The following is a 23,845-nucleotide window of genomic DNA, read 5'->3' on the forward strand; positions in this document are numbered from 1 at the left end:
GCATATGCCTTAACCCTAGTCAAATTCCTAGTATGTATGAACCATATACATGGCAATAAACAGATCTTGAGTCTTGAGCTCCGCGCAATCTTCTCAAGTCTTCTTCATCTCATATAGAACGAATCGACCAAAATATAAGCCTAGAGAGAGAAAACACGTGACAATTGAAATGAGTGAAACGAAGCAAAACTTTTTATTCCAAAGACATTACAGGCCAAGTTTGAGTGAGCGTTATAGATGACCAGAACTAGGTAGGTCACCTAGAGCCAACCTGCTCAAGCTCCAGAGGAAAACAAAAATCACATCATTCTTCAGAGCAGAAAACGACAAACTAAGAACACAAATCTACCAGTATCACACCAGGCATTAAAGAGAAACAAACAAAACATTTCTCGGGTCATATTCTTGACATCCTCTACCTATTTCCAACCTATTATTATTTCCTAATAATTCCCTCAACCTGAGTATTATAAACTCATGGGAGAGGCTTGCTTCTCTACGTTTCAATTCAATCAAGCTGAACAGACTAGCAATCCTCTGCAGCCCACCCACACAGACTGACTTGTGAGCTGGTCCATCCGAACTGAATCTAGTAATCTCTTCAGTCAGTTCCAGCCACTAGATCAGTGTCTTATCAGTAGCTGTTGATTATTATAGCTGCACGCAAAACCCCCAGGGCAGGTTACAAAACAGGTCAATGTGTTTTGGTGGGGAGGGGGGTCTGCAGAAAGAGATGCCAGCCTAGCAGATACGGAGGTCCACATACACAATGGTAGTATTCCATACAGACATCACAAGGTTGGTCAGAGCAGAGGTCATGCAGATGGCTGTGTTCACAGGGGCTGGCGCCACACAACACTACCACACTAGAATGTTCCATCTTCATCATGATCCTAGGATGTCAGGTCTGACACAGTGATGCTGACGGACCAGGGGGGGGGGGGATCATGTTAAGCATGGGGTTTCAAGGCAGAGCATCACTATGTACTGTGCTACAGTAGGTTAGCCATGCTGAATATGTGTGTAGAACAGACCTCGGTCAATTACAATGATCAGTTACTCGAAAGTATTTTACAGTAATGGAGGTGAGTTTGATTTGCCACACAGGTGGGGATGATCCATTGGTTAAACGGGGAAGATAAATCGAGGACACCCTCAGTATTTGCAAATAGTAATTGTCCCAGGGCAGGTGTGTCTGTCGCTACTGTAGCTCTGCTAGTGACACTTCTCTGAAAGTGGCAATGCGAAGGTTATTAAAGAACATCAACAAGTGACTCCTATATCATTCTACTATAATTCACTTCACTGGATATGCTGTGACTCCTACGCCTCTTACTTGTAGCTACGACTAAAGATACGCTTGGAAGAAAACAACAGACTGTCTCGTAAACGACAGATCTATCACATCCACCACTTCAGACCTCCACAGAAGAGTGTTCTCCTTCATATATATATATATACTGGATCTATGTATATTTATATATATATAGTTTCAAGAGCTATTCCACCACGTGTCCTTGGTAGACCATCAGGACGGAGTCCCAGTTGGAGTGGCAGCTGGGTTGCCAGATACCACCGCTCAGAACCTCCCCAGCAGCAGACTTCCTGGAGGAAAAGTCCCAGACGCAGAGCTGAGAACGCTCTCGAAGGTCCCGACTCCACCGTGGCTCCGTAATCCGTCGGACACGTGAAAATGTGAGCGCTTTCAGTCCACCTGAACATTCTACTGCTCTCCCTCTCTCTCTCCCTCTCTCAAATGCAGAGCATGAGCACTCATCAGCTTTGAGGTTTTCCCAAATCGACTGAGTGCTTCGAGAGTTTCCTATCCTTCTCTCCCTCTCTTTCCCTCTCTTCCTCCCTCTCTTCTCTTCTCTCTCGGGCAGGAGGAAGGGATGTGTGTGTGGGTTGAGGCCTGGCTCCTTATCTCCGTCTGTCTGAGCTCCCAGAGGTCAGCCTGGGCCGGGCCGTCTGGTGAGAGGGGGGAGGAGTTAGGAGGGGGGAGGAGGGCTGAGGGAGGTGTTAGGGAGGGGGCTCCCGACTCCCCCTAGGGGGGGGGGGTGGGGGAGGGATGTGTGAACTTTCTACCCCAGGACGCTTCTGTCCGAGGTCCGGTATCTCCGTGGCGCCCTCTGCCGTCGCTCCGTGTCCTTCTCCTCGTCTCCGCGTGGCGGCGTCAGCGCCGTCTCCTCTCCCCTCTCTCGCTCGATCCTCCTGTCCAGCTCTAACCCCACGCTGCTCTCACACTTGTGATTGGTTGGTTTCTCTTGGTCTCTCCTGCAGCTCTCACCGAGTGGTGCTCCAGTTGTAGCAGTGGAAAACGGGTATCCATGTAGGTTCTTCTTGTTTTGTTTTTACCCAGATTAAAATCCTGACGAACTAAGCTCAGCACAGGCCCAGCTCTGTGTCCTTCAACCTGGGGGTGGAGAGGAGAGAGACAGGACTGTTACCTCAGACACACAAATATCTAGACGACGCCAACCTCAGGCACAACATTCACTTTAACTAACATTATACCAGCTTCTCTGAATGTACACCAGCTGACTCTATTAGGATGAGTAGCTTGGGAGAGATCAGCTGAGAAGACATGTTCTCTGGGAGAGATCTGCTGAGAAGACATGTTCTCTGGGAGAGATCAGCTGACAAGACATGTTCTCTGCTCTGAGGTCTGAGCCCGGTGCAACAGTGAGCAGAGAGGTTCTGGAGTCATGGACCAGAGTCTATGTTCATGCAGAGGCAAGTGAGGAGAACCGTACACTCTAGTACTGGGACAGGCCAGTCACGCCCCCGTGCTGATAGGCCCTCTCTCCCTGGTAGGTCGAGTCTTGGGAGAGAGCCACATCGATCTGGGACTTGAACTCGTCGCCAAGGTAACTGTCCTGTGGGGCCAAACAAACAACGTGAGAGAGAGAGAGAGAGAGAGGGAGAGGTAGGAGAGAGAGGGAGAGGGAGGAGAGAGAGGGTGAAAGACCAGGCCAAGCACACAGGGAGAAAGAGACTAGACAACACTGTGAGACACCTCGGACCTGCGTATAAATGTCAACATGCGCGGAAATTAAGTTTAAAGTTTTCTCAAGCTTATTATAAGTTCAAATAAGTTTGTGAAGCTCCCAAGTTGAGTCTTAAGTGTTAACATGATCGTAAACATGCCTCTCAAGTTGAGTCTTAAGGGAAGTTAGAGATTGTAAACGTGAGTGTAACTGTGAACTGCTGAGCGCATGGGTGTGGGTGCAGAGTTGAGCGTGAAGCTGGGCGTGCCTGAGAGAGTTCTGGCTGGGAGAGGCCTGGCTGGCTCATCTGGGAAGGCTGGCTCATGGTGATGTAGCCCTGAGTGAGGGGCCCCTGGGAGAAGGGCTGGGAGCCCAGGTCCTGGCTGGCCTGGCTGCCGCTCAGCTGGCCCTGCCCTCCTGGCGCTCCGCCCAGCCCTCGGCTTCTCTGGCGCCCGCCCCGCACACCTCCTCCTGGGCCTCCTCCTCCGGTCTTGCCCTTCAGACCACCACGACCTGCGGGGGAGGGAGAGGAGACCGTCGGTCACTTCACACACACACCGTACTGAGCTGGTACCTGCTCTACACCGCAGTGTGAGGAAGATATCTGATTGGTCTACACTGACTCATCCAATTATCTAGCTGTTAGGGGTAGTGTGTTAAGTTTAGTGTCAGTGTTCTATGGGGGGTGTTCTATAAGGGTGTGTGTGTTAATGGCAGTATTCTATCGTTGGGGTGTTGAGTGGCAGTGTTCTATAGGGGTGTGTGTGTTAGTGGCAGTGTTCTATACTATAGGGGTATATACACAGACTACCTACGTTAATTATTGTAAGTCACTTTGGATAAAAGCGTCTGCTTAATGACTGTAATGTAACGTAAATGTAATGTGTGTCTGACCTGCTGCAGGCCCATTGAGCTGCCCCAGGTAGCTGGGCGGGGGCAGGGGGGGCATGACCAGGTTGAAAGGGATGGGCAGGTTCATGGAGCCCAGGGGGCCCTGCCCCCCACCGATCATCCCCATCTGATCATGGGTCTGGAAGTACATGTTAGAGGAGCGTCCTGAGAGAGAGAGAGAGAGAAAGAGAGAGAGGAGAGAGAGAGAGACAGACAGACAGACAGAGAGAGAGAGAGAGAGAGAGAGAGAGAGAACACCATCTTAGACGTCTACTAAACAAACTGAAAGACATCTGTGGTTTCAGGGTGTGCTGTCTCACCTGTGTTGCTGCGGTCATAGACAGAGCCTGGGATCAGGGCCTCTCTAGCATCATACATGGCCGTGCTCATGAAACGCCCCCCCTGCAAAGAGACACAAAGGTCATTCAGACAGACTTGTTAAGACGTAGTACTTGCGCCAATCGTACGTTTCGCCGTTGGTCTAAATTGAACAGACACGGATTGGTGTAACAGATTCTCCCCCCTTTCGTTCCGTCTTTTGAGGTAGTGATATTCCCGCAACGGCCCGACTCCCCTTTTCGTCTGAATGGTGCGTTCCGCCAACACGGAAGACTACTGAAGAACTGCTGATTGTTCACGCCTCTTTTACATGCGGAAGGGCGGAATGCTATCTAAACAAAGAGCTGCCACGGAAATATTACACCTCTATCTAAATGGGCAGAGCGCAGATATTGTGGGTCCATTGCGGGACCTATTTGCAGCAAATTTGCGGAAGCTCTGTCTAAAAATGCCTACAGAGACACACACACACGCACGCAAGCACACACAACACAAAAATAAACCATCAACCACTGTGAAACGACACCAGTCGAAGGATGTGTGTTTGTGTGTGTGTGTGTGTGTGTGTCCTCACAGGGTTGATGGTGTTGACCAGCTTGCGGGGCTTGCTGAACTGCATGAGGCTCTCCCTCAGGTTGTTGAGGGGTCCTTCCACCAGCACCTTCTGCTCCTTGTAGTAGTTGAGCAGGTGGTTCCAGAGGGGCTGCTTGGACAGAGCCTTGGGGTTCCCCACGATGATCACGCCGTACCTGGGGGACACGCCACACGGTTAGGGGGGGTGGAACTCCCATCCTGACTAGCGGACACACACCTGACCTCGCCCTACAGGTGGGAGCAGGGCAGTTCTGTCGGTGTAGGGTCAGGTTTAAGGTGAACCTGTCATGGTGATATTCTGGTGGGTTAAGGTTAGGGATAAGGTTTACCAGACCTGTTGACAGTCTGGCGGGGTTGGGGTAGGCTCAGGGTCGTCTGGTGGTGTAGGGTTAGGGGTCAACCTTTACCTGGCCCGGGTGAGAGCCACGTTGAGGCGACGGGGGTCGTTGAGGAAGCCGATGCCCTGGTGCTCGTTGGCTCGGACGCATGACAGGATGATGAAGTCCTTCTCTCGGCCCTGGAACGCGTCCACGCTGGCGATCTCCACCTCCTGGTACAGCTTGGTGTGCAGGGAGCCGCTGAACTGCATGTACTGGACCAGGTATGACCTTTGACCCTCATAGGGCGTGATGATGCCGATCTGGTCGGGCTTGGCTCCGGCCTTCAGCAGCCGCGTGGTGATCTTCTCTACGTTGGATGCCTCCGTCCTGCAGGGAGAGAAAGAGAGAGAAGGAAAGGGAGGGGGAGAGAGAGAGAGAGAAGGAAGGAGAGAAAGAGAGAGAGAAAGAGGGAGAGAGAGATGTAGCTTGTCTTTCAACTTGCAAGTATTTGGTATTATACAGGGCTAGAGGTTCCTCACGCAAGACGGAATATCCCATCTGTATGCTGGGATGTGCGGGGGTTTTAGAGAGCATGTTGGTCAGGCCCGAATCAGAGCCTTCCTTATATGGTCGTGTACCTATTGAGGTAGGAGGTTCCAGAGCTGGCGATCTCCTCCTGGCCCTGAGTCACATAGAAGAACATGGGCTTGTCTGGCTGGGGCCACTGGAAGTCAAACCCCTTCTTGATACGGTCGGCTGAGGGAACGAGGGGAGGAGGAGAGAAAGAGAGAGGGGAGACAGAGGAGGAGGAGAGGGAGGTATTTAGCCAAATGGAAACAAGGACAAATGAAGACAACATTATTTGGGAGATGTTCCAGTTTCATATACAGTTTGAGGTCTCCGTTTCAAAAGTGTCCAATCTATTCTAGATCTATATCTCTCCCCCATACTGTTGAGTCAGAAAGTAAATGGTAAATGGACCGCATTTATATAGCGCTTTTATCTAAAGCGCTTTACAATGGCCTCTCATTCACCCATTCACACACACATTCACACACCAATGGCGGCAGCTGCCATGCAAGGTGCTAGCCTGCTCATTGGGAGCAATTTGGGGTTCAGTGTCTTGCCCAAGGACACTTCAACATATGGACAGAAGGAGGCGGGATTCGAACCGCTGACCCTACAATCATTGGACATCTGTCCTATGTACGTACCAGCGGTGACTCCGTTCTGCAGTGACCCCTCATAGAAGATGTTGGAGGGGAAGGCGCTGAGGGCCGGGTGCATGCGGTACTGGACCTGCAGACGGATGGGCCTGATCCCCAGAACCACCAGCCTCTCAAACAGGGACTGGGACAGGCCCGCCTTGGCTGCCTTCTTACACATCACCACCGGACCCAGCTGGCAGTGGTCTCCAACCAGGATCAGCTGGGAAGAACAGGAGAACACACACACAGTTACACACACGTGGATCAGCTAGAGCAGGCATTCCCAAACTGTGACGCAGTTCTCCCCTGGGGGGCCCCAAAGAAATTCAGGGGAGGCGCGGAGGGATGGTTAGAAGAAAAGAAGAAAAAGGAAAACATTTTTTATTTTCTATGTTTTTTATGAAATAAACATGATTTTAAAGTTCAGAAAATCGAAATAAATAATGGGAGAGATGTGTACTAAATGTGTGGATAGTGCAGAGAGCCTCCCCCCGCAGGCATGAATGTATTGTGCGAAAACGTTAACTAGCAACAGGTGCCACTGAGCTAACTTAGCTGTGTAACGTTATGGGCTAGCTAACGCTGCCTTGTAAAATCAACAAATTTGGGGGGTTGGGGGGGCGCGGGTGTGTCACTGTTTTCAGAGGGGAGGCCCACATTGATGGAGTTTGGGAACTCATGAGCTAGAGGGAGGGAGGGTGGAGGGGGTAAGACTGGACTGATTACAAGACACACACACACACACACACAATAAACAGCCTGGTGACTCGAGCAAGGTCACCTCAGGCAGAGCGATGCAGGCATGAGAGTAAGAGCGAATAGCACAACAAGTTGGATAATGAAAGATATTCGGACACCCAGTCTTATTTCCCCGACTTCAACCCAACCCAGGGTTTGAGCCGCAATGCAGCGGTCTTCACAGCCTGCCGGTGAGTAGTCAATGCAAACGGCTAGGGACCGTCAACAAATCACACCTTACAAAAGATCTCTCTTTTTCAATAGCTCCCATGTCATGTGACCCAGTGACTCCAAAACAACATAGAATAGTATACTACATTGGACAAATAGGACACAGCTTCTTTTATTGGATTTAAATATTCCGTTTTATATTAATATTTTAATGGGAAATTCATTATTTTTTCAATAACTTGTTTGTTTTGCAGTCAAATGTCATGTTATTGTATATTTTTAAACTGCCAATTGATACTCACATGTGCACACCATCCAGGGTACAACAAAACCCTTTACTTCCTCTAAGCTTAGAGGAAACACGCACACACTCTTGGGTCCTACCTGTTTGGCCCCCAGCACCACAGGGACCATGCACTCTGGCTCCGTGGCCTGGGTGCTCTCGTCTATCAGGATGGAGCGGAACTGCATCTTGGCCAGACGGGGGTCTCCGGCACCCACACAAGTACAGCAGATCACATCTGCATTCTGAAAACAAGGGAGGGAGGGAGGGAGGGAGGGGTAAAAGGGGCATAGAGGGAGAGAGGGAGGTAGGACGGTGGAGACTACCGTTAGCCTGACTGACTAGAGAGAAAAGACACCTGTGGAGATGTGACTGTATGAACCAATAGCATGCCGTGTATCATAAACAGCCCCTATGTGAACCAATAGCATGACGTGCATCATAAACAGCCCCTATGTGAACCAATAGCATGCCGTGTATCATAAACAGCCCCTATGTGAACCAATAGCAGACCATGTTACCATGAGCAGCTCCTATATGAACCAATAGCAGGCTGTGTTGTTACCATGAGCAGCTCTCTCTCCGCGGTGCGTTTCAGGGCTCTGTAGCGTTTCTCATCAGAGGACGACAGCTCTCCAGTCTCATCCTTCAACTGCTGCAGCTTCTGGAGCTCTGGCATGCTGCGCGCGCGCGCGCACACGCGCACACGCACACACGCACACACACACACACACACACACACACACACACACACACACACACACACACAAAAACGAACACATGAAAAACACACACAATACACACGCACACACACTAAAGCAATGGTCTCTTGAGATACATGTTTTGACTTCACTGACATCATACAACGGGAAGCCCGCCCCAGCTGTGCCTGTTAAGAGTTAAGAGCCCCTAATCCTAATCCAAGCCCTGCCCAAACCCAAGCCCACCTCTCCATGTTGCGTATCTGGTTGTGCAGGGCCAGGAAGGAGACCGGGGAGTCGATGGCCTCCCTGCTCTTGGCGCACAGCCTCACCACCTTCAGCCCAGTCTGGTGGATCTTCTCGGTCAGCTGGTCCACCGCGATGTTGCTGGGGGCGCACACCAGCACTGGCCTGGGGACGCAGAGAGACGTTACTGGGGGCCGGACCGTTACTCGGAGGAGGGGGGGGCAAAGAAATTACATGTTACTGGGGGGCGCACACCATCACCGGCCTGGGGGGTGGGAGGGTGTCATCATCATCATCATCCCCCTCCGCCTCCCTCCCCCCTCCTCACCCGTTGCCCTGTCTAGCCAGGTGGTAGACGATGGTAGCAGAGGTCACAGTCTTGCCGGTGCCAGGAGGTCCCTGGATCAGACTGAGGGGGCGCTGCAGCACAGTCTTCACAGCGTATACCTGGAGACACACACCGATTAGAGCACTAGAGTACTAGATCAAATACACCTGCGTACACTCTCTCTCTCTCTCACACACACACTTACTTCACAGAATGTCGTACAGAACGGTGTGTAATTTGACTGTATGTGACCCAGGTGTGAAGCCCGACTGACCTGTGAGTGGTTGAGGTCAGGCAGGCCATTGGCGGTAAAGCGTTTGGGCAGCTGACACTTGATGACCAGGTCCTCCACCTCGTGGCCTAGCAGCTTGTGGTAAATGTAACCCGACACGGACGTCTCGTCCACAGCAAACGTCTTCAGGGCGCTCTGCATCCTGGGAGGTGGAGGCAAAGACAGCGTTGGAATCGTAGTCCTGAGGCAGTTTCATTGGCGGGCAGCAGCATCTCAGGTCATGGATCCGCTGACCATTCTTTTGGTGCTTTTATAACCAAACAGCACTTTTCTATAGTTTTTAAATGGCAGAGAGCATTCGGACGCGTGGGCTGCCTCGCGTATTCACGTGTGGAGCGGAGCGCTCAGAGCAGATGTGCCTCCAGTTGAAAATGACACTCAGTAGATCCACCATCTTAGATATGTAACACTGCTGCGGCTCCTCCTACCTGTCGAAGGAGGTGGATTTCCAGACGAAGTCCACCTGGAAGTTGTGAGGAACCTCCACAGGAGCCCCGGCGCTGCTCCTCAGCTCGATGGCTATTTCATCTCCATAGTCTGGCACACGGCGTCAAGGAAGAACAGGGGACCCACTACACACACATGCACGCATGCACGCACAGAACATCTGCTGGTAGTAGTAGGACTCTAGTATTAGTACTATGGTACTAGACTGTGGTTGTAGTACACGTGAGCAGGATACTGTCAGGGACCTTGATGACATGGCCGATGCCCTTCCACAGAGGAGCCAAGTCTCCCTTATACCTCAGACAGATCTCATCCCCCTGCATCAGACGCATGTCTACACACACACGCACGCACACACACACACACACAATTAACTCATGAAAATAATCACCGCTTAACGTAATTCATTCTGCAACAGTACCGACTGCCATACTTAAGACATGAAGGCACGACTGCCTGTCCACCACACACCCATGATGAGCACATGGACAGATACGCCGCGTGTGTCATGCTATGACCGAGGACACACATGGACATGTCATATGTCTTCTCTGACACGAGACACATGGACATGCGGGCGCTGGTCGGGGACCGGGAGGGGAATGGACATGGACCACTCGGAGACACACATCACCAGGACGACGATGATGACGACGATGACGGAGATGAACAAAACTAGGAATTACCACCTGAGTCCGTCTTGGGGAGGGTGAAATAAGCGATCCTTTTTTTATTGAGCCCCAGGTCCCACCTGACAGTGATGTTGTCCTGGGTCTGGAGGGGAAGAGACAGGCACACTTTTAAACACACATGGTATAAACGTCATGTTTACCAAACTATATATACACACACACACACTCTCCCTCTCTCTCTCTCCCTCCCCCTCTCTCTCTCTCTCTCTCTCAATCACTCTCTCTCCCTCCCTCTCTCTTTCTCTCCCTCCCTCTCTCTCTCTCTCTCTCACTCACTCACTCTCTCTCTCTCTCTCTCTCCCTCCCTCGTACCTGGGACTCTTTGAGCTTCTTGTCGTAGTCGGCCTCCAGTTTGACGAGCGGTCCGAAGATGTTCTGGTACTGGTACGCGTCCTCATAGCGCAGCAGCACGTGCTGCGGCTCCTCGTCTACCCCGGGCTTCTCCAGGTCCTCCAGGGTGGCGCACGGGTTCTCCTGTGGGGGGTCAGGAGGGCGCACGTGCACACATAAGCGTTCAGAGCCATAGCTGCAGTCGGCCGAGGTCCAAAACATCACATCGGCGTAGCTTCCAGAGATGGGATGTTGTACAACCAGGGATGCTGTACCTTCCAAAGATAAAATCTTGCACCAGCTGGGATGCTATACCTTCCAGAGGTAGGATGCTACCACTAGAGATGCTGTACCTTGAGTGAAAAGCCTAACTAGGGACTGGAGTTGCAAATTATCCAATTGGCTAGAAACCTTTCATGCAACACATTTATTACAACATGTATGTAACAATGTGCGCTGCATTGTCCCTAACAAACAAACCAATACATTTTTTTTTTTTTAAGTGACGTACCACTATGACTGCTTTATCTTCCCGGGGGATGTGACGTCATACCTACCTTCCAGAGTTCCTCCAGCTTGTTGATCTGCTGGGCGGTGATCTGGCGAGCCCTCAGCTGCTCCTGCTCGGAGGGGATCTTCACCAGCCAGGACAGGAAGCAGCGGTCCTGGATCAGAGGCTGCCACTGGGAGCTGTCCCAGTTGATGTCCTTCAGGCTGCTCTGGCTCGCACACGGCTGCCTGTCAGGCGCACATGCGCACACACGCACGCACGCACACACGCACACACACACACACAATGCATGTGAGCCATCCGTCGCCAGTGTCAGACAGAGATATTGGTCCTTCAAACGTCGAGGGTTAGCAAATTGCTGCTCAAATTCACATTATACACAGTACTGTTTTGCGCGCCGCGCCTTGCTCAAGGGTAGGGCTGGGTATCGATTCGAAATTTCAAGAATCGATTCGATTCCGATTCACAAGGTTCAGAATCGATTATCACGATTCAATTCGATTCGATTCGATTCAATATCGATTCGGTTAGTGTTACCAAAACCTGTTGTTTTTTTTTTAGCTGTAAGACCTTAATTACATGACTTAATTACAGTTATGCAACACATCAATACTAGGGCTGGGTATCGATACTGATTTCCACAAAATGAATGAATGAATGAATCATTGAATGAATTAATGAACTATGCATTCCGTCATTCATTCATTAAATTAAAGATCGATTTTGGGATTCATGAATCGATTCTGAATCATTTGACTCAGAATCGATTAATCGATTTTTTAAACCCAGCCCTACTCAAGGGCACCAAGTCCCTGCTCTGAGTGTGGCGTCCTCACCGGCAGAGCAGCACCACCACCGAGTCGGCCTTGGCGGGAATGAAGCCCAGCAGGAAGACGTTGCGGCAGCCGCAGTTGTAACACTCCAGCACGGTCTCCCCCAGGGGGCCGTCCTTATGCAGGGTCACCTCCTTAGACTTGGCCCGCACCAGGTGGTTCACTATGTGGCTGGAGGGAAGAGGAGGAACACGGGAGGAGAGAGGAAGAGGAGGGGAGAGTAGAGGAGAGGACGTTGAGATCAGGGAGTCTGTCGTAGGGCTGATGCTGTGTGTTAAATACGCTTGTGCTTTACATGGGTTAGATCAGACGTGTTAAACATGCTTGTGCTGTACGTGGGTTCGCTCAGACCACAGTCTAACCTGCCGGAGGTGTTCCCACGGCCGTTACAGAACCACTTCTTGCTGGTGTTGCAGTACACCACGCACGCTGGGTCATGGATACCACAGTAGCTGGGGGGAGGGAGACGCCATCACACAGGACACCGACGTAACACAAGAATTCAAGCGGTGCAACACAGCGCCGATAACGCCAGGATTCAGCCGGGCGTCCGTCCCCTCCCCCTCCTTACCTGCAGGCGTGCACAGGCAGGTCCTTGGTGTAGTAGGTGTCCTCCTCATCCTCCTCGAAGTTCAGCTCGGCCAGCAACTGGCCGGCCTTCACCACTGGGTCATCTCCGTTCTGCAGAACACCTTCTGGGCCATTCACCTGGACATACGGGAGACAGAACAGGTGAGATAAGCGAACATGGAGGACAGCAGACTGGCTGGCTGGCTGAGTAAAGGGTTAACGACACCACACCAGGAGTGGTCTCAGATAAGGAGGACTACAAGTGTAGCTGTCAAAAGTCAAACCGTCTATGAGTTAGCCAGCACACTGATGTTGCACAGACCTGACACATTTAGTATGCGAGCTAGCATGCTAGCCGACTAGCCTGTTGAGCTGCCGACAAAAATAAATGACAGGTTAGCTATGCATAATAACTAGTACCTAACTGTCACTACCTATATAGCTAACTCATATATATGCCTCAACAGTGCCATAGATAGCCAACCACGAACTCAGACGATATTGTGCTGGCGTGCTAGCAGCTAGTTAGCCGGCGGGCTGATGTAAACATGCTGGTTGCTAGGCTAATGCATGCTAAGCTAACGTTAGTCTAGACAGCCAGCTGCGGGGCTTGGTGGGTACAGATGCATGTAGCCAAAGCCAACCATTAGTAGATAGCTAGCTCGCCAATTAGCTTGCTAACAACGTTGTTTGGGTGGCTGTCGAGCTAATATTGACACAGAACAGCAAGCGAACCTGGTTTTCCAGCTGGCTCTGGGTCTGGCCCTGTGTTTGGGTTTGGCTGGGCAGGGTGAAATCGGTGAAGTCATACTCCGAGCCTTGCGTGTCCGCTCCCAGCAACTCCGCTTCCTCGGTGTCCAGGAACGTGAGAGTCTGCGAGCTCGGCCCGTACGCCTCCACACTCATTTTCCCCCTGACAGAAATCGCCCAGAATGTTTTTGTCTTGTTGAGCACCTACCTTATCGATATGTGGTTATTGCTGACAAAATATCAACCTTAGGATAAATCGAACGAGCTGCGCAAAGCTATAGAGTTAGAGAGCACACGGCGCGAGAGCCTCAACTCCCACTCGAAATGATGACGTAACACCTTGCGCCGCACATCTAATGCATGGTGCACAGCCGAATGAGGGTCCCTGACTATTCACTAAAGTACCCCTGAAATTACTCAGATGTCAGTATTTGATTGCAACATTCAGTCAGTGTTTATACAAACAGGATGTATGTATGTACATATATTCCTTATTCTATTCTATACTGTACTCATGCTGTACATCTGGATGTATACAGTCCTTCCCCCTCTTCTTTATTCTTACTATTCTGCATACTAAACTATTCTGCATCTGTATCTATCTATCTATCTATCTATCTATCTATCTATCTATCTATCTATCTATCTATCCATCTATCTATCAAAATGAAACAGCAAAAAAAAAAATGGAACAGGCAGCTAGATAGGTCTGGGCCTGCTAGCCAGGCAGTAAATGCTGACACTGTAATATATCTGAGGTGTTGATCAAATATACCTGTGAATTAAGACACATGAAACCAACATTACAGACACTGTAGTGATTTAATCACAGCATTAACTTCAGTCAGAACACTGATAGAGACATACATTAATATAAATATTTTCATGATCACACTACAACAAACATTGATTGTGTGCGCAGTAGCTTCCCTGAGTTGAACATGTGATTGGGGAACATCTAAGGAACTTTCAGATCCTGCAGTGACATTGTACAGTAAATACTTTAAAGGATGCCAGAGTTATAACAATATAACAGATAACTGCATGGAGAGGGACATAAGTTAGCCAGTCAGTTAGCCTATTAACCAGTCAGTCAGCCAGCCAGTTAACCAGTCAGTCAGCCAACCAGTTAACCAGTCAGCCAGCCAGCCAGCCAGCCAGTTAGCCTGTTAACCAGTCAGTCAGCCAACCGGTTAACCAGTCATCCAGAACTCTGGCAGGAATCTTAACTCTGAAAATGGCAGCAGTGCGAGTGCATGCTGGGACTGGTCCTCTCTAAATGCAGTACTGTTTAATTGAATCAACGTATATTATTAGTTTAGTAAAGTAAAGTTGCCATTCTCAGATGGGATGCATCAAATAGTACAGTATCTCACTAGCTCCATCATCAGATGTACAGTACATGACATCATACACGACATCACATTATCATATCATGTTTCTCTGGCTCTGGCCATCACACCTCTGCTTGTGCAATTTCACCCTGTAGATCAAAAAAGTACTACTAGTACTACTACCAGTACTACTACTTCTATTACTACTACTACTACTATTGATCCTCTAACCGTGGTGTATAGACCAGACCTTGTCAGATACCACTAGTAAGTGAATGCCATCACATATTCTGGTGTTACAGTGCAGCTGTCAGATTGGCTGGTGTTACAGTGCTGCTGTGAGATAATCTGGGGTTAGTGCAGCTATCAGATACTCTGAGACCAGGGGGACAGAAGAGAGGACGGACCTTCCTGGAGTTTCTAGGACGCAGCCAGAAGAGATCCGATGAGGATTGGATGGGTGTACTGGTTGGTCACCTGTCCCAAGCACTGATCTCCACTACCTCACCGGAGGGTGTGAGGTGCAGGGGATGGTGAAGGCTGGGCTGGATAACGGAGTTCAGTGTGCATGGTGGTGGTGGTGGTGGTGGTGGTGGTGGTGGTGGTTTGGGCAGAGCTCGTGGTCGTCGTCCTCCCCCTCCTCCGGAGACCGCTCCAGCAACTGCAGCATCTCCCCCACCAGCCCCTGCAGAGCTCGGCCTAGCTCCGGCCCACTGTAGGGCTTCCCCAGCGGGGGCACGTGCACAAAGGCTGCCCGGCCCTGGCCCAGGTACAGCGACGTGTAGTAGGTGTAGTCACACAGGTACCTGAGGGGGTTAGTGATTCATTTGAAGCACAATGAATTGCATAGTATGTGCAGAGAGATAGGCAGCGGTCAAAGGGAGGTGGGGGCTGCAAGACAGAGAAAGAGACGGAGAGAGTAGCAGCCAGGCCTTCCCAGGACACTCACCTGCCGGCGTCCTTGGAGACGGACAGTGCCACACCCAGGCCAGGCGAGGAAGTGAGCCTGCTGCAGAGCCGGCCCATGTCCAGGACGGAGCTCAGGCAGTCCGGGCCCTCTGCCACACAGCATTGAGACTCTGGACATGACCGGCAGTTGTCCAGGCGACGGTATCCATGGTTGTGGCCGTACTGCTCTAGGGTCACCGTGGTAGCGATGCCAGACACGCCCACGTGGACCACCAACTAGTGTCCAGAAGGAAGAATATGTGAATAGGTTTATTTGATATGGATATCTATGTTTGCTAGTCAATAAATCCTGATGAGCATCAGTGTAAAGGTCCTGGTGTTGGCTCCTCTAGTACATGGTATAATAGTTATAATAGTATTTATACATGTCCTTTAACAGACATCCCTGTAATGCATCTTAATGTCAACCAATCAGTGTGTGGTATTAGAATATTCCCCTGCATTCCTCAAAGCCCTACAGAGACACAGCCCCCAGCAGCAGCAGCAGCAGCAGCACCAGAGACAACCTCCTGTGATTGGCTGCTAGTACCTACCTGTGGCTGGTGCTGTTTCCATAGCGACGGTAGCAGACTCTGGACTGCATGATACTCCACAGGAACCTCACACACGTGTAGCTCCACCCCCTCCCCGAGCCCTAGGCGCTTCAGTTCCTGTACACACAGGAAGCAGGAAGTGCATGAGGAACAATCACAGAGTTCTATATAACACCCCATGTCAGACAGACAGATGGTGACAGACAGGTTTGTTACCTGAACTGCCACCCAGCTGGCGTTGACAGCGTGCTCTCCAAACGGCTCAAACCCTTCGAGAAATGACAGAGACTTAGTTATCAGCCATCGCTGAGCAACAAGTAAACATTAGACCACAATAAAAGTAAATACGATTTAATTTATCTGCTGATCTGTGACAAGTCTTCATTGTGAGATTGAGTCACAGGACTCCTGGTGTAAAGTCTAAAGGTTGGGATCCAGTTAAACATTGCTGACAACAGCTGACATCTGCAGACGGCCTTGAGGGAGATGCTTTGTCATCGGCTTAGTTACTGATTGCACTGTTATACAGACAGATAGCCTACTGTACATCTGCTGCTAAATCAGCACCACAAGGTTGTATGCGTTGTCTGTCAGACCATGTAGATAAACATTCACTAGGCATGCCAAATAGGAGCCAAACTCAGACTAAATCAATAGTCTATTGTAGAATGTATTATTTATCTGAATGGTCACTGAAGCCTGACTGGCAAGACAGATAGTCTAAAAGCATAAAAGTGCAGCATATTCGCTGCTCTGTAGGCCAATATGTAGCCTTTAAACATTTCCGGGTGCAGCAAACAATGTACAGTAAACTATGTCAACTATCAGAGGTAAACAAGACAACTCCTGATGAATGAACAGCTTGAATCACACTTAGAACTAACTACAATACAGACACCATCTGTAACGTCAGGCCAACATAAACGGCTTACCTGTCACTATCACGGTCTTCTTGGAGGCCATGGCTATATGGTTGATATGCTTTGTTTTGTTCATACCCCGGCGAATTCCGAATTTTTCGACTCTCTGCCGCCCGCTCGCTCTCTCCCTCTCTCTCTGGTCCCGATCTTCTTCTACGTTTGTCGACGCGACTCAATCACAGCAGAACAGTGCCGAGCAGAACTACAGCGCCATCTATTGTGGCAAAATGTGCCTCACACGCAGAGTGAACCATCTTGCTTACTACTGTGTTTTAGTCTGGTGGATGAAGCCACACACCAAGAAACATAGTAGTTTAAGACCAAATGTAATGTAAGACACATTTTCTTGTATTTTAATTATGCGGCTAGCTATCTTGTGAATCTAACAGGGTTCCCGAATAAACAAAGTAAAACCTTGGTTGGTCGCTTCCACCCTCACTTGCCCACGCTGGGTTCAATCTCAGTCCTCTGACTTGCCAATAGCACATGACCACCGATTCGATGGCGCGAGTGGGCGGTATTTATACTGAGTTTAGCCAATTCAACTTGGTTACACTCACCCCCCTAAACTCACTCCACACACCAGAGCAAACCCAGCTGGTCCGTTGACCTGAGCCCAACTCGGTATCCGAGTCACGGCACCACTGTCACAGGTGTCACTGCGTTGGATGTCAATATCGCTGCCATCCTCACTTGCCCACGCTGGGTTTGATCTCCAGCCCTCTGACTTGCCAACACATGACCCCCTCTCATAAACACCGCTTTGGCAAGCTACGCCACTGAAAAGCTAGCAAGTTGATGGTACAGGAGGCCAGTATTTATACTGAGTTTAATCAATTCAACTCAGTTACAGCAGCACTGCTATAACCTGGAGTCAGTCTTCAGTCCTACAGTGTTCAGCTATAGCAGCACTACATGTAGTTAAACCTGGTGATAGTGTTCAGTCCTTATTCAGCTATGGCAGCAGCACCAGTATTTTATAAGTTGGTCTGGTGAGCCATGACTCACCCTTTCTAGACTACAACCGCTGCCTCTCGCTGGGCTGTGTGGTTTAGAGAACAGACATGCATATTATTCCCATCAGATTCTCCTGAAAATATTTTTTAATTCACTTCAAGGTGCATATACTGATTTTACACCCCTCTACACACACACACACACACACACGCGTGCGCGCACAGTGTCGTTTGCCCATTAACCACCCACACACCCTGCACTGCAGTCCTCAGCCAAGCTCCTCCATCCGTCCATCCCTCCCTCCTCTTCCTTCATCCCCCTATTCATTCACCTGCTTCTGCGTCACAGTCTATGTCAGCGTTACCATGGAGACTAATGATGCCCTTTCTGTAGTCCCGTGGTGCTCATGCAGACTGTCTACAGACGTCATTGCTTCCTCTCCTGCTGCTGCTCTGCTCTATTCATAGAAACAGCCAGCAGCCTCACAGGTAGCCTGAGGAGCAGCATCCGCATCTACTACCTTGCCTCCTGCCGGCAGTCTGGCAGGCAGCCTGGGAAGACCAGCGTTATTACTCTGCATCTACTCTCCTGCCTGGGGAGACCAGCAGCATCACTACTATCCCTGCCTCCTGCCATTGTGAGTTAGGGCTGTAACAAACATGTGGTTTGAAGTGTCCAAATCAAATCAATTGATCAATTTGTCTCAGTCAGCAATCAATCAATCAATCAATCAATCTCATCAAGTCAATCAATCTCAAGTCAGTCAATCAATCGATCAATCTATCTATCAAATTAATACATTGAGACTAAGCCACGTGCCAGTGGATGACTGTAAGGCATTTGAAAGACACCCTGTGATAAGGGTGGCTGTACACAGGTAGGCTATAGCAACCGCTGTTGATCATAAACAACTACAGGATTTGTGGGAAACATGATTTCCATATTCCACTGCAGTGCCCCTCCCCCCCTTCCCTGTACCAAGCAGCTGTGTGAAACGGTTCCCTGTAAAGGCTGTGGCCTATAGGCTTCCTGAGGAATGTTTCTACTCGTTAGAGTAATTTCAGAGGTACTGTCCAAAGAGGTATTGTCTGTTGATCAGCTGTTGTTGGTGCAATAATCAACTGGACTGTGTGTAATGTTACGAACATGGAACAACACAAACAAGCAAACTATACACCAAAGCTTTAACAGGACGGTGGGCTATTGTAGGCTATTCTTTTCTGTTGTATGCAGTGCTGTCAAGATGGCGTGGGAACATTGTACAAAGTTTTTCTGAGCACTCGCCCAGTTCGAAGAGCTAAAGAAACGTCCTGTGCCCCTCCCTTCGTATTCCGTCCCCGCCTAGACTCTTTTGGCGACCCTGAGCGTTCTATTCTATGACATCAAACCACAATGCACTGCACTGTTTGCAGTTTACCTTCAGTCTCCATAGCAATAAATACAGGCCCGGCCCCTTATTTAAATTAAACCGGAAACAAACGTCATTTTGAGCCAATCTCAGCGCTCTGAAGTGACATAATGGAATTTTTAGGGATAGAAACCGAGCGGAGGGTTGGGTGTGCGCATAGCAGTCGTGCCATCGGGAAAAACCGCCTGCCGCGTGAGCAGGAAGAGATAGACCATTTCTGAAAGCTCTAGGCAGGGGTAAACGAGAACAATACAATTGAGTTTAACACCAACAGCTATTTATTTACACGATAAAGGAAAACAGCGTGTTTACCGCCTGGATTTAATTTTAGGATAGTCTTTTTTCATGCGTAACGCGCCGCAGACCCTCATGTGAGGGTTTAGAATGGAAACAGCCTTCTATCCCGGTAGTGTGCTCAGTACTCGAGGGATTTCCAGCGCCTACAACAGCATGATGAAGAAGGACCTGAATCTGAACCTGGACGACCAGAACTCCAGCCTTAAACCCAGCCTGCGTGACGCCGATGGTATTCTCAACTCCCCGGACTTGGGACTCCTGAAACTGGCCTCTCCGGACCTGGAGCGCCTGATCATCCAGTCCAATGGAATGGTTACCACCACCCCAACTTCCCAGTTCCTCTACCCGAAGTCGGCCAGCGACGAGCAGGAGTTCGCGGAGGGGTTCGTAAAGGCGCTGGAGGATTTACACAAGCAGAACCAGCTGAGCGAGGGGACATGCGTGCCGCCGGACCGATTGGACTTGGTCTGTTCTAACGCAGGCCCCGTCGGTTTACCGTCAGACCTCCCCGTCTACACGACTCTAAACGGTTATGGAGCGAGCCCGCTGGGCACCACGGTGAACTACTCCACCGATACTATTCCCTTCCCTCCGCCGCCGTCTCATCTGCTGAGCACGCAGCAACAGGCTGCTGCGGCGGCGCTGTCACGACTCCAGGCGCTGAAGGACGAACCGCAGACGGTGCCCGACATGCAGAGCTTCGGCGACAGCCCGCCTCTGTCCCCCATAGACATGGACAACCAGGAGCGCATCAAGGCCGAGCGGAAGAAGCTGCGCAACAGAATAGCCGCGTCCAAGTGCCGCAAGAGGAAGCTGGAACGGATCTCTCGTCTGGAGGACAAGGTGAAGAACCTGAAGACGCAGAACACGGAGCTCTCCTCCACGGCCAGCGTGTTGCGCGAGCAGGTGGCCCAACTTAAACAGAAGGTGATGAACCACGTCAGTAACGGGTGTCAGCTTCTCCCGAGTCAGGTGCAAGCTTACTAGGGAACCTACAGAGATCCAGACATTCGGGTCTGTATGGCCCACCTCTACAGCTCAGAGGATGCTGACTGACTGAAACACACACATGCCTTCTCTCATGTAAAATACAGATTTCACGCTCGAGTCTGTACGAACGGGAAAATGGTGGCTTTCCAGTTGGCTGTCTCGTCACGAGAAAACCTTTAAACAAGATTTTGTAGCAAACAGACTCATTCTGCTGCAGTCCCTGGCAGATGTAGCTCTGGACCGCAGAACGCTGTCGACATGTGTAAGCTGGACAATCTCTGAGTGCATTTGATGTCCATGAGTGCGGGACATACACCGTGTAATATCATACTGCCTTACTTGTTTACAAGCACTTATTTACCAATGACAAATAATGTATATTTTTATTTACCAAAACATGTCTTATTTTACATATTGTCTAAATTGTTTTTCTGCGAATAACTGCATGTCTTCTCGTTGTTTTTGTGTACAGTAACCCTATTTGTATACTATTTACATTCTATAAATGTGCAGTTCTTTGTTCATTTTCAGTAACAGTTCATCCATGAATGTATTTGTGTTGAAAGGTCGATGTAGCCAACCATTTGTGATGGTATTTTACCTCTCGAAGATGTCTATTAAATTCACTGAATTATATCAATTGTGTTACTTCCCGTCTCTCCGAATCAAGATCTACATTAACCAGGTCTGGTGACATTATTGACGTTAAGGTCAGGCACCTTAACATTATGAAGAGCTGTGCATCTGCATGGCAGTATATGCATTACGCAACACACAGCTTACATTGTCCTCCCACGTTGCTGCCTTCTGCAAGACAATACAAACTGCGATGTATTGCCCCCTGGTGGCTGTAAAACGTGCTACTACTCAGTCTCTTCAGAGGCTCGTCAGTCTTCATTCTATCGTCAAACAGACACGAGCACAGAAGCAGCTTTTCTCTTTTAATTCCTTGTTTTTTTAGCAAACCCGGAATTACAGCACAATTCACACGTGACTAATACCAAAGGAAAAAAAAACTCCCTTATTTACAAGTGGTTAGAAGAGGGAGGGCAGAGGACGAGAGGAGGGGGTTAGGATGGAGAGAGGGGTAGAGGAGGGGGTTAGGATGGAGAGGGGAGAAGAGAAGTGAACTGGACAGATACATGTACCTCATGTGGGTAAGGGGTGTAGGGGAGATGGGGGGGGTATAGTAGTGGGGAGGGAAGGGAGAGCTGGTCGAGACAGATACATGTATCTTTGTCAGAGGCAGGTAAACAGCTGTAGCAAACCACAATCCAACAAATTAATAAAAATTGTACAAAAAAAAAAACACAACAAACCAAACTGGTGAAATAAAAAATATATGTAGAAAGTGTACTGGCTATTCTTTCAAAACGTTTCCCTTTTTGGAGGACTGTCTCAGTGCAGGTAAACCCAGTATCTCTAGACAGCCTCCCAACACGTCTAACAGGTCTACCTAGAACATCCTGGCTCCTCAGCCCGCCAGAGCAGAGCTGCCTAAAGACGTTACTCAAACACAGCCTCCAACACGCAGAGCCCAGGGGCAGGGAGGGTTGTGATCAAGAGAGGACAGAGAGAGAGAGAGATGAGAGAGACCGGACTGGTCTGTTCACTGTCGGTGGAGCTCTGCCTCGACTCTTTCTTGCAGTACTGACCTGAGAGGACCTGACTGAAGCCATGCTCACACAGTAGGTCTCTAGACAAGGATAACAGGCAGTATTCCCCAACGCACCGTGCTGTGCATGATCAGGAGAAACTAGAGGGGAATGTGTTCCGGGCTCTTGAACAATGAACATGAATGGCCTGTTGTCTGCCTGCCTGTGACACAGACACACTCGGACTCAAGACTGTGTAGACTCACTGTGCACGCACAAACACAAACCAACATGCAGCCAATGCACATTTTATGCTATTCACACACCTACACTTTCCACACGATTTTTATTGTATTGTATAGCGCTGTTTTATTGTATTGCACTGTTCTTTTTTTATTATTACTATCATGTCGTAATTATTATGTTGTTGCTACAAGGCTGAGGAACCAGAACCCAAGCATTTTACTCCCTTATACTATTATGAAGGATGTGACAATAAAGAAATCTTGAATCCTGAATCTCTATTCATGTTCTGTCTACTGTAGCCAGTGCTGTGTGCCAAACTGACATATGGACAACACAACTCTGACTTCCTGTTCACAGAAACTCTTTACTACACGCTACTGACATTCTTTAGTAACTATGGACAGCAGCCTGCGAGGAATCTACCATCATTGCAATAATAAATAAATACATAAATAAAGTAATAAATACTGTGTATGAATACATAATTGAAATAATTTAGGTGATCAAATATCTGTGTGCCTGAGAGTGCGTACACCTCGACTTCCAGAATGTTTGCGTTATCAGCCTAATCCAAACCAGTCCCCTCACCCTGCAGGTATAGTAGAATGACATCATTCACATGACACTCATCATGCTTTCAAACTAAACACCAGCTCCTCCTCAAACTAAGACAGGAACTTTACTAACAGAACTCTGTAAACCTACTGGAACGTGATGTGAGTGGCCAGTTGCAGTATGCATATATACAGTAGGACCATATGCTGTGTGTGTGTATCTCTGTGTGTTTATCCTTTGCATGAGTTAACTGCGCTTCTGAGAAGAGGTGTTGTAGTGTAATGTGGGGCTGGAGGCCCATTGTTCCCTCTCTGCAGCTGAAACATCACACATGGCCTCCCTGCAGCAGAGCCCACAGACCACAGCCAACCGCTCGCTCACACCAACTATCCACTCTACAACCCGACACTCAATAGCATGCACCCGCAACAAGCACAGATGTAACACATACAAGATGTTACATCATAAATCATCTGGATATCTTAGATTCACTTATATATTATTTTATCTTTAAAATTGTTCACTCTTCTATTTTAGACATTTATAATATTCTTCTCATAGACAGCCTCTAATGCGGTTGACAAAAAAATACCAAAAGATATGTAAAAAATAAAATACAAATAGAGGAGGGATAGGGAGTTCTGTGATTCCACATCAGAACCTTTTCTTTCCTCCTTAATCCAGCAAAGATCAGTCAGAAATGACCATGGTTAACTGATATCAATGTGATTTTGGAATGTTTGTACAATTTGGATATGTTTGCAAACATAATCTTGTATTTCCTGACCCTGTTATTTAACCTTTGACCCT

The 23,845-nt window shown here is 49.1% G+C and overlaps 3 protein-coding genes across 3 annotated transcripts; 1 reads left to right on the forward strand and 2 right to left on the reverse strand.

Annotated features, from left to right (window-relative positions):
• Window positions 1–216: 216 nt before the first annotated feature.
• LOC311316552 (regulator of nonsense transcripts 1) lies at window positions 217–13,533 on the reverse strand. Its single transcript, XM_084447427.1, has 23 exons — window positions 13,217–13,533; window positions 12,483–12,619; window positions 12,274–12,363; window positions 11,915–12,082; window positions 11,125–11,305; window positions 10,550–10,711; window positions 10,232–10,319; window positions 9,781–9,879; window positions 9,527–9,635; window positions 9,081–9,240; window positions 8,807–8,925; window positions 8,479–8,643; window positions 8,097–8,211; window positions 7,633–7,776; window positions 6,346–6,559; window positions 5,770–5,887; window positions 5,219–5,518; window positions 4,792–4,966; window positions 4,199–4,280; window positions 3,882–4,043; window positions 3,256–3,500; window positions 2,754–2,876; window positions 217–2,413 (listed from the first exon to the last, which is right to left on the reverse strand). Exons 1-22 carry the CDS (start codon window positions 13,385–13,387, stop codon window positions 2,757–2,759), a joined length of 3,324 nt encoding a protein of 1,107 aa, XP_084303553.1. The 5' UTR covers window positions 13,388–13,533; the 3' UTR covers window positions 217–2,413; window positions 2,754–2,756.
• A 594-nt stretch (window positions 13,534–14,127) lies between these two features.
• On the reverse strand, window positions 14,128–17,126 carry LOC311315954 (pyroglutamyl-peptidase 1-like). Its single transcript, XM_084446679.1, has 5 exons — window positions 17,000–17,126; window positions 16,284–16,336; window positions 16,068–16,184; window positions 15,515–15,750; window positions 14,128–15,371 (listed from the first exon to the last, which is right to left on the reverse strand). The coding sequence occupies exons 1-5, from the start codon at window positions 17,061–17,063 to the stop codon at window positions 15,125–15,127; spliced, it is 717 nt and encodes a 238-aa protein (XP_084302805.1). The 5' UTR covers window positions 17,064–17,126; the 3' UTR covers window positions 14,128–15,124.
• A 2,610-nt stretch (window positions 17,127–19,736) lies between these two features.
• Window positions 19,737–20,678, forward strand: LOC311315946 (transcription factor JunD-like; the record flags this gene model as incomplete). Its single annotated transcript, XM_084446670.1, has 1 exon — window positions 19,737–20,678. The coding sequence occupies one exon, from the start codon at window positions 19,737–19,739 to the stop codon at window positions 20,634–20,636; it is 900 nt and encodes a 299-aa protein (XP_084302796.1). The 3' UTR covers window positions 20,637–20,678.
• Between the last annotated feature and the right edge of the window lie 3,167 nt (window positions 20,679–23,845).

This window comes from Borostomias antarcticus (assembly GCF_949987555.1).
Source record: "Borostomias antarcticus genome assembly, chromosome: 12".
Lineage (NCBI taxonomy): Eukaryota > Metazoa > Chordata > Actinopteri > Stomiiformes > Stomiidae > Borostomias > Borostomias antarcticus.

Coding starts and splice junctions, on each gene's coding strand:
- LOC311316552 (XM_084447427.1), bottom strand. CDS start 13,387: ATGAGTGTGGAGGCGTACGGGCCGAGCTCGCAGACTCTCACGTTCCTG. Junction 12,620..13,216: donor AGAGCCAGCTGGAAAACCAG/GTTCGCTTGCTG, acceptor CCGTATGTCCAG/GTGAATGGCCCAGAAGGTGT. Junction 4,281..4,791: donor TGGTCAACACCATCAACCCT/GTGAGGACACAC, acceptor GTCTCTTTGCAG/GGGGGGCGTTTCATGAGCAC.
- LOC311315954 (XM_084446679.1), bottom strand. CDS start 17,063: ATGAACAAAACAAAGCATATCAACCATATAGCCATGGCCTCCAAGAAG. Junction 16,337..16,999: donor GAAGACCGTGATAGTGACAG/GTAAGCCGTTTA, acceptor CATTTCTCGAAG/GGTTTGAGCCGTTTGGAGAG. Junction 15,751..16,067: donor GGAAACAGCACCAGCCACAG/GTAGGTACTAGC, acceptor TCTGGACACTAG/TTGGTGGTCCACGTGGGCGT.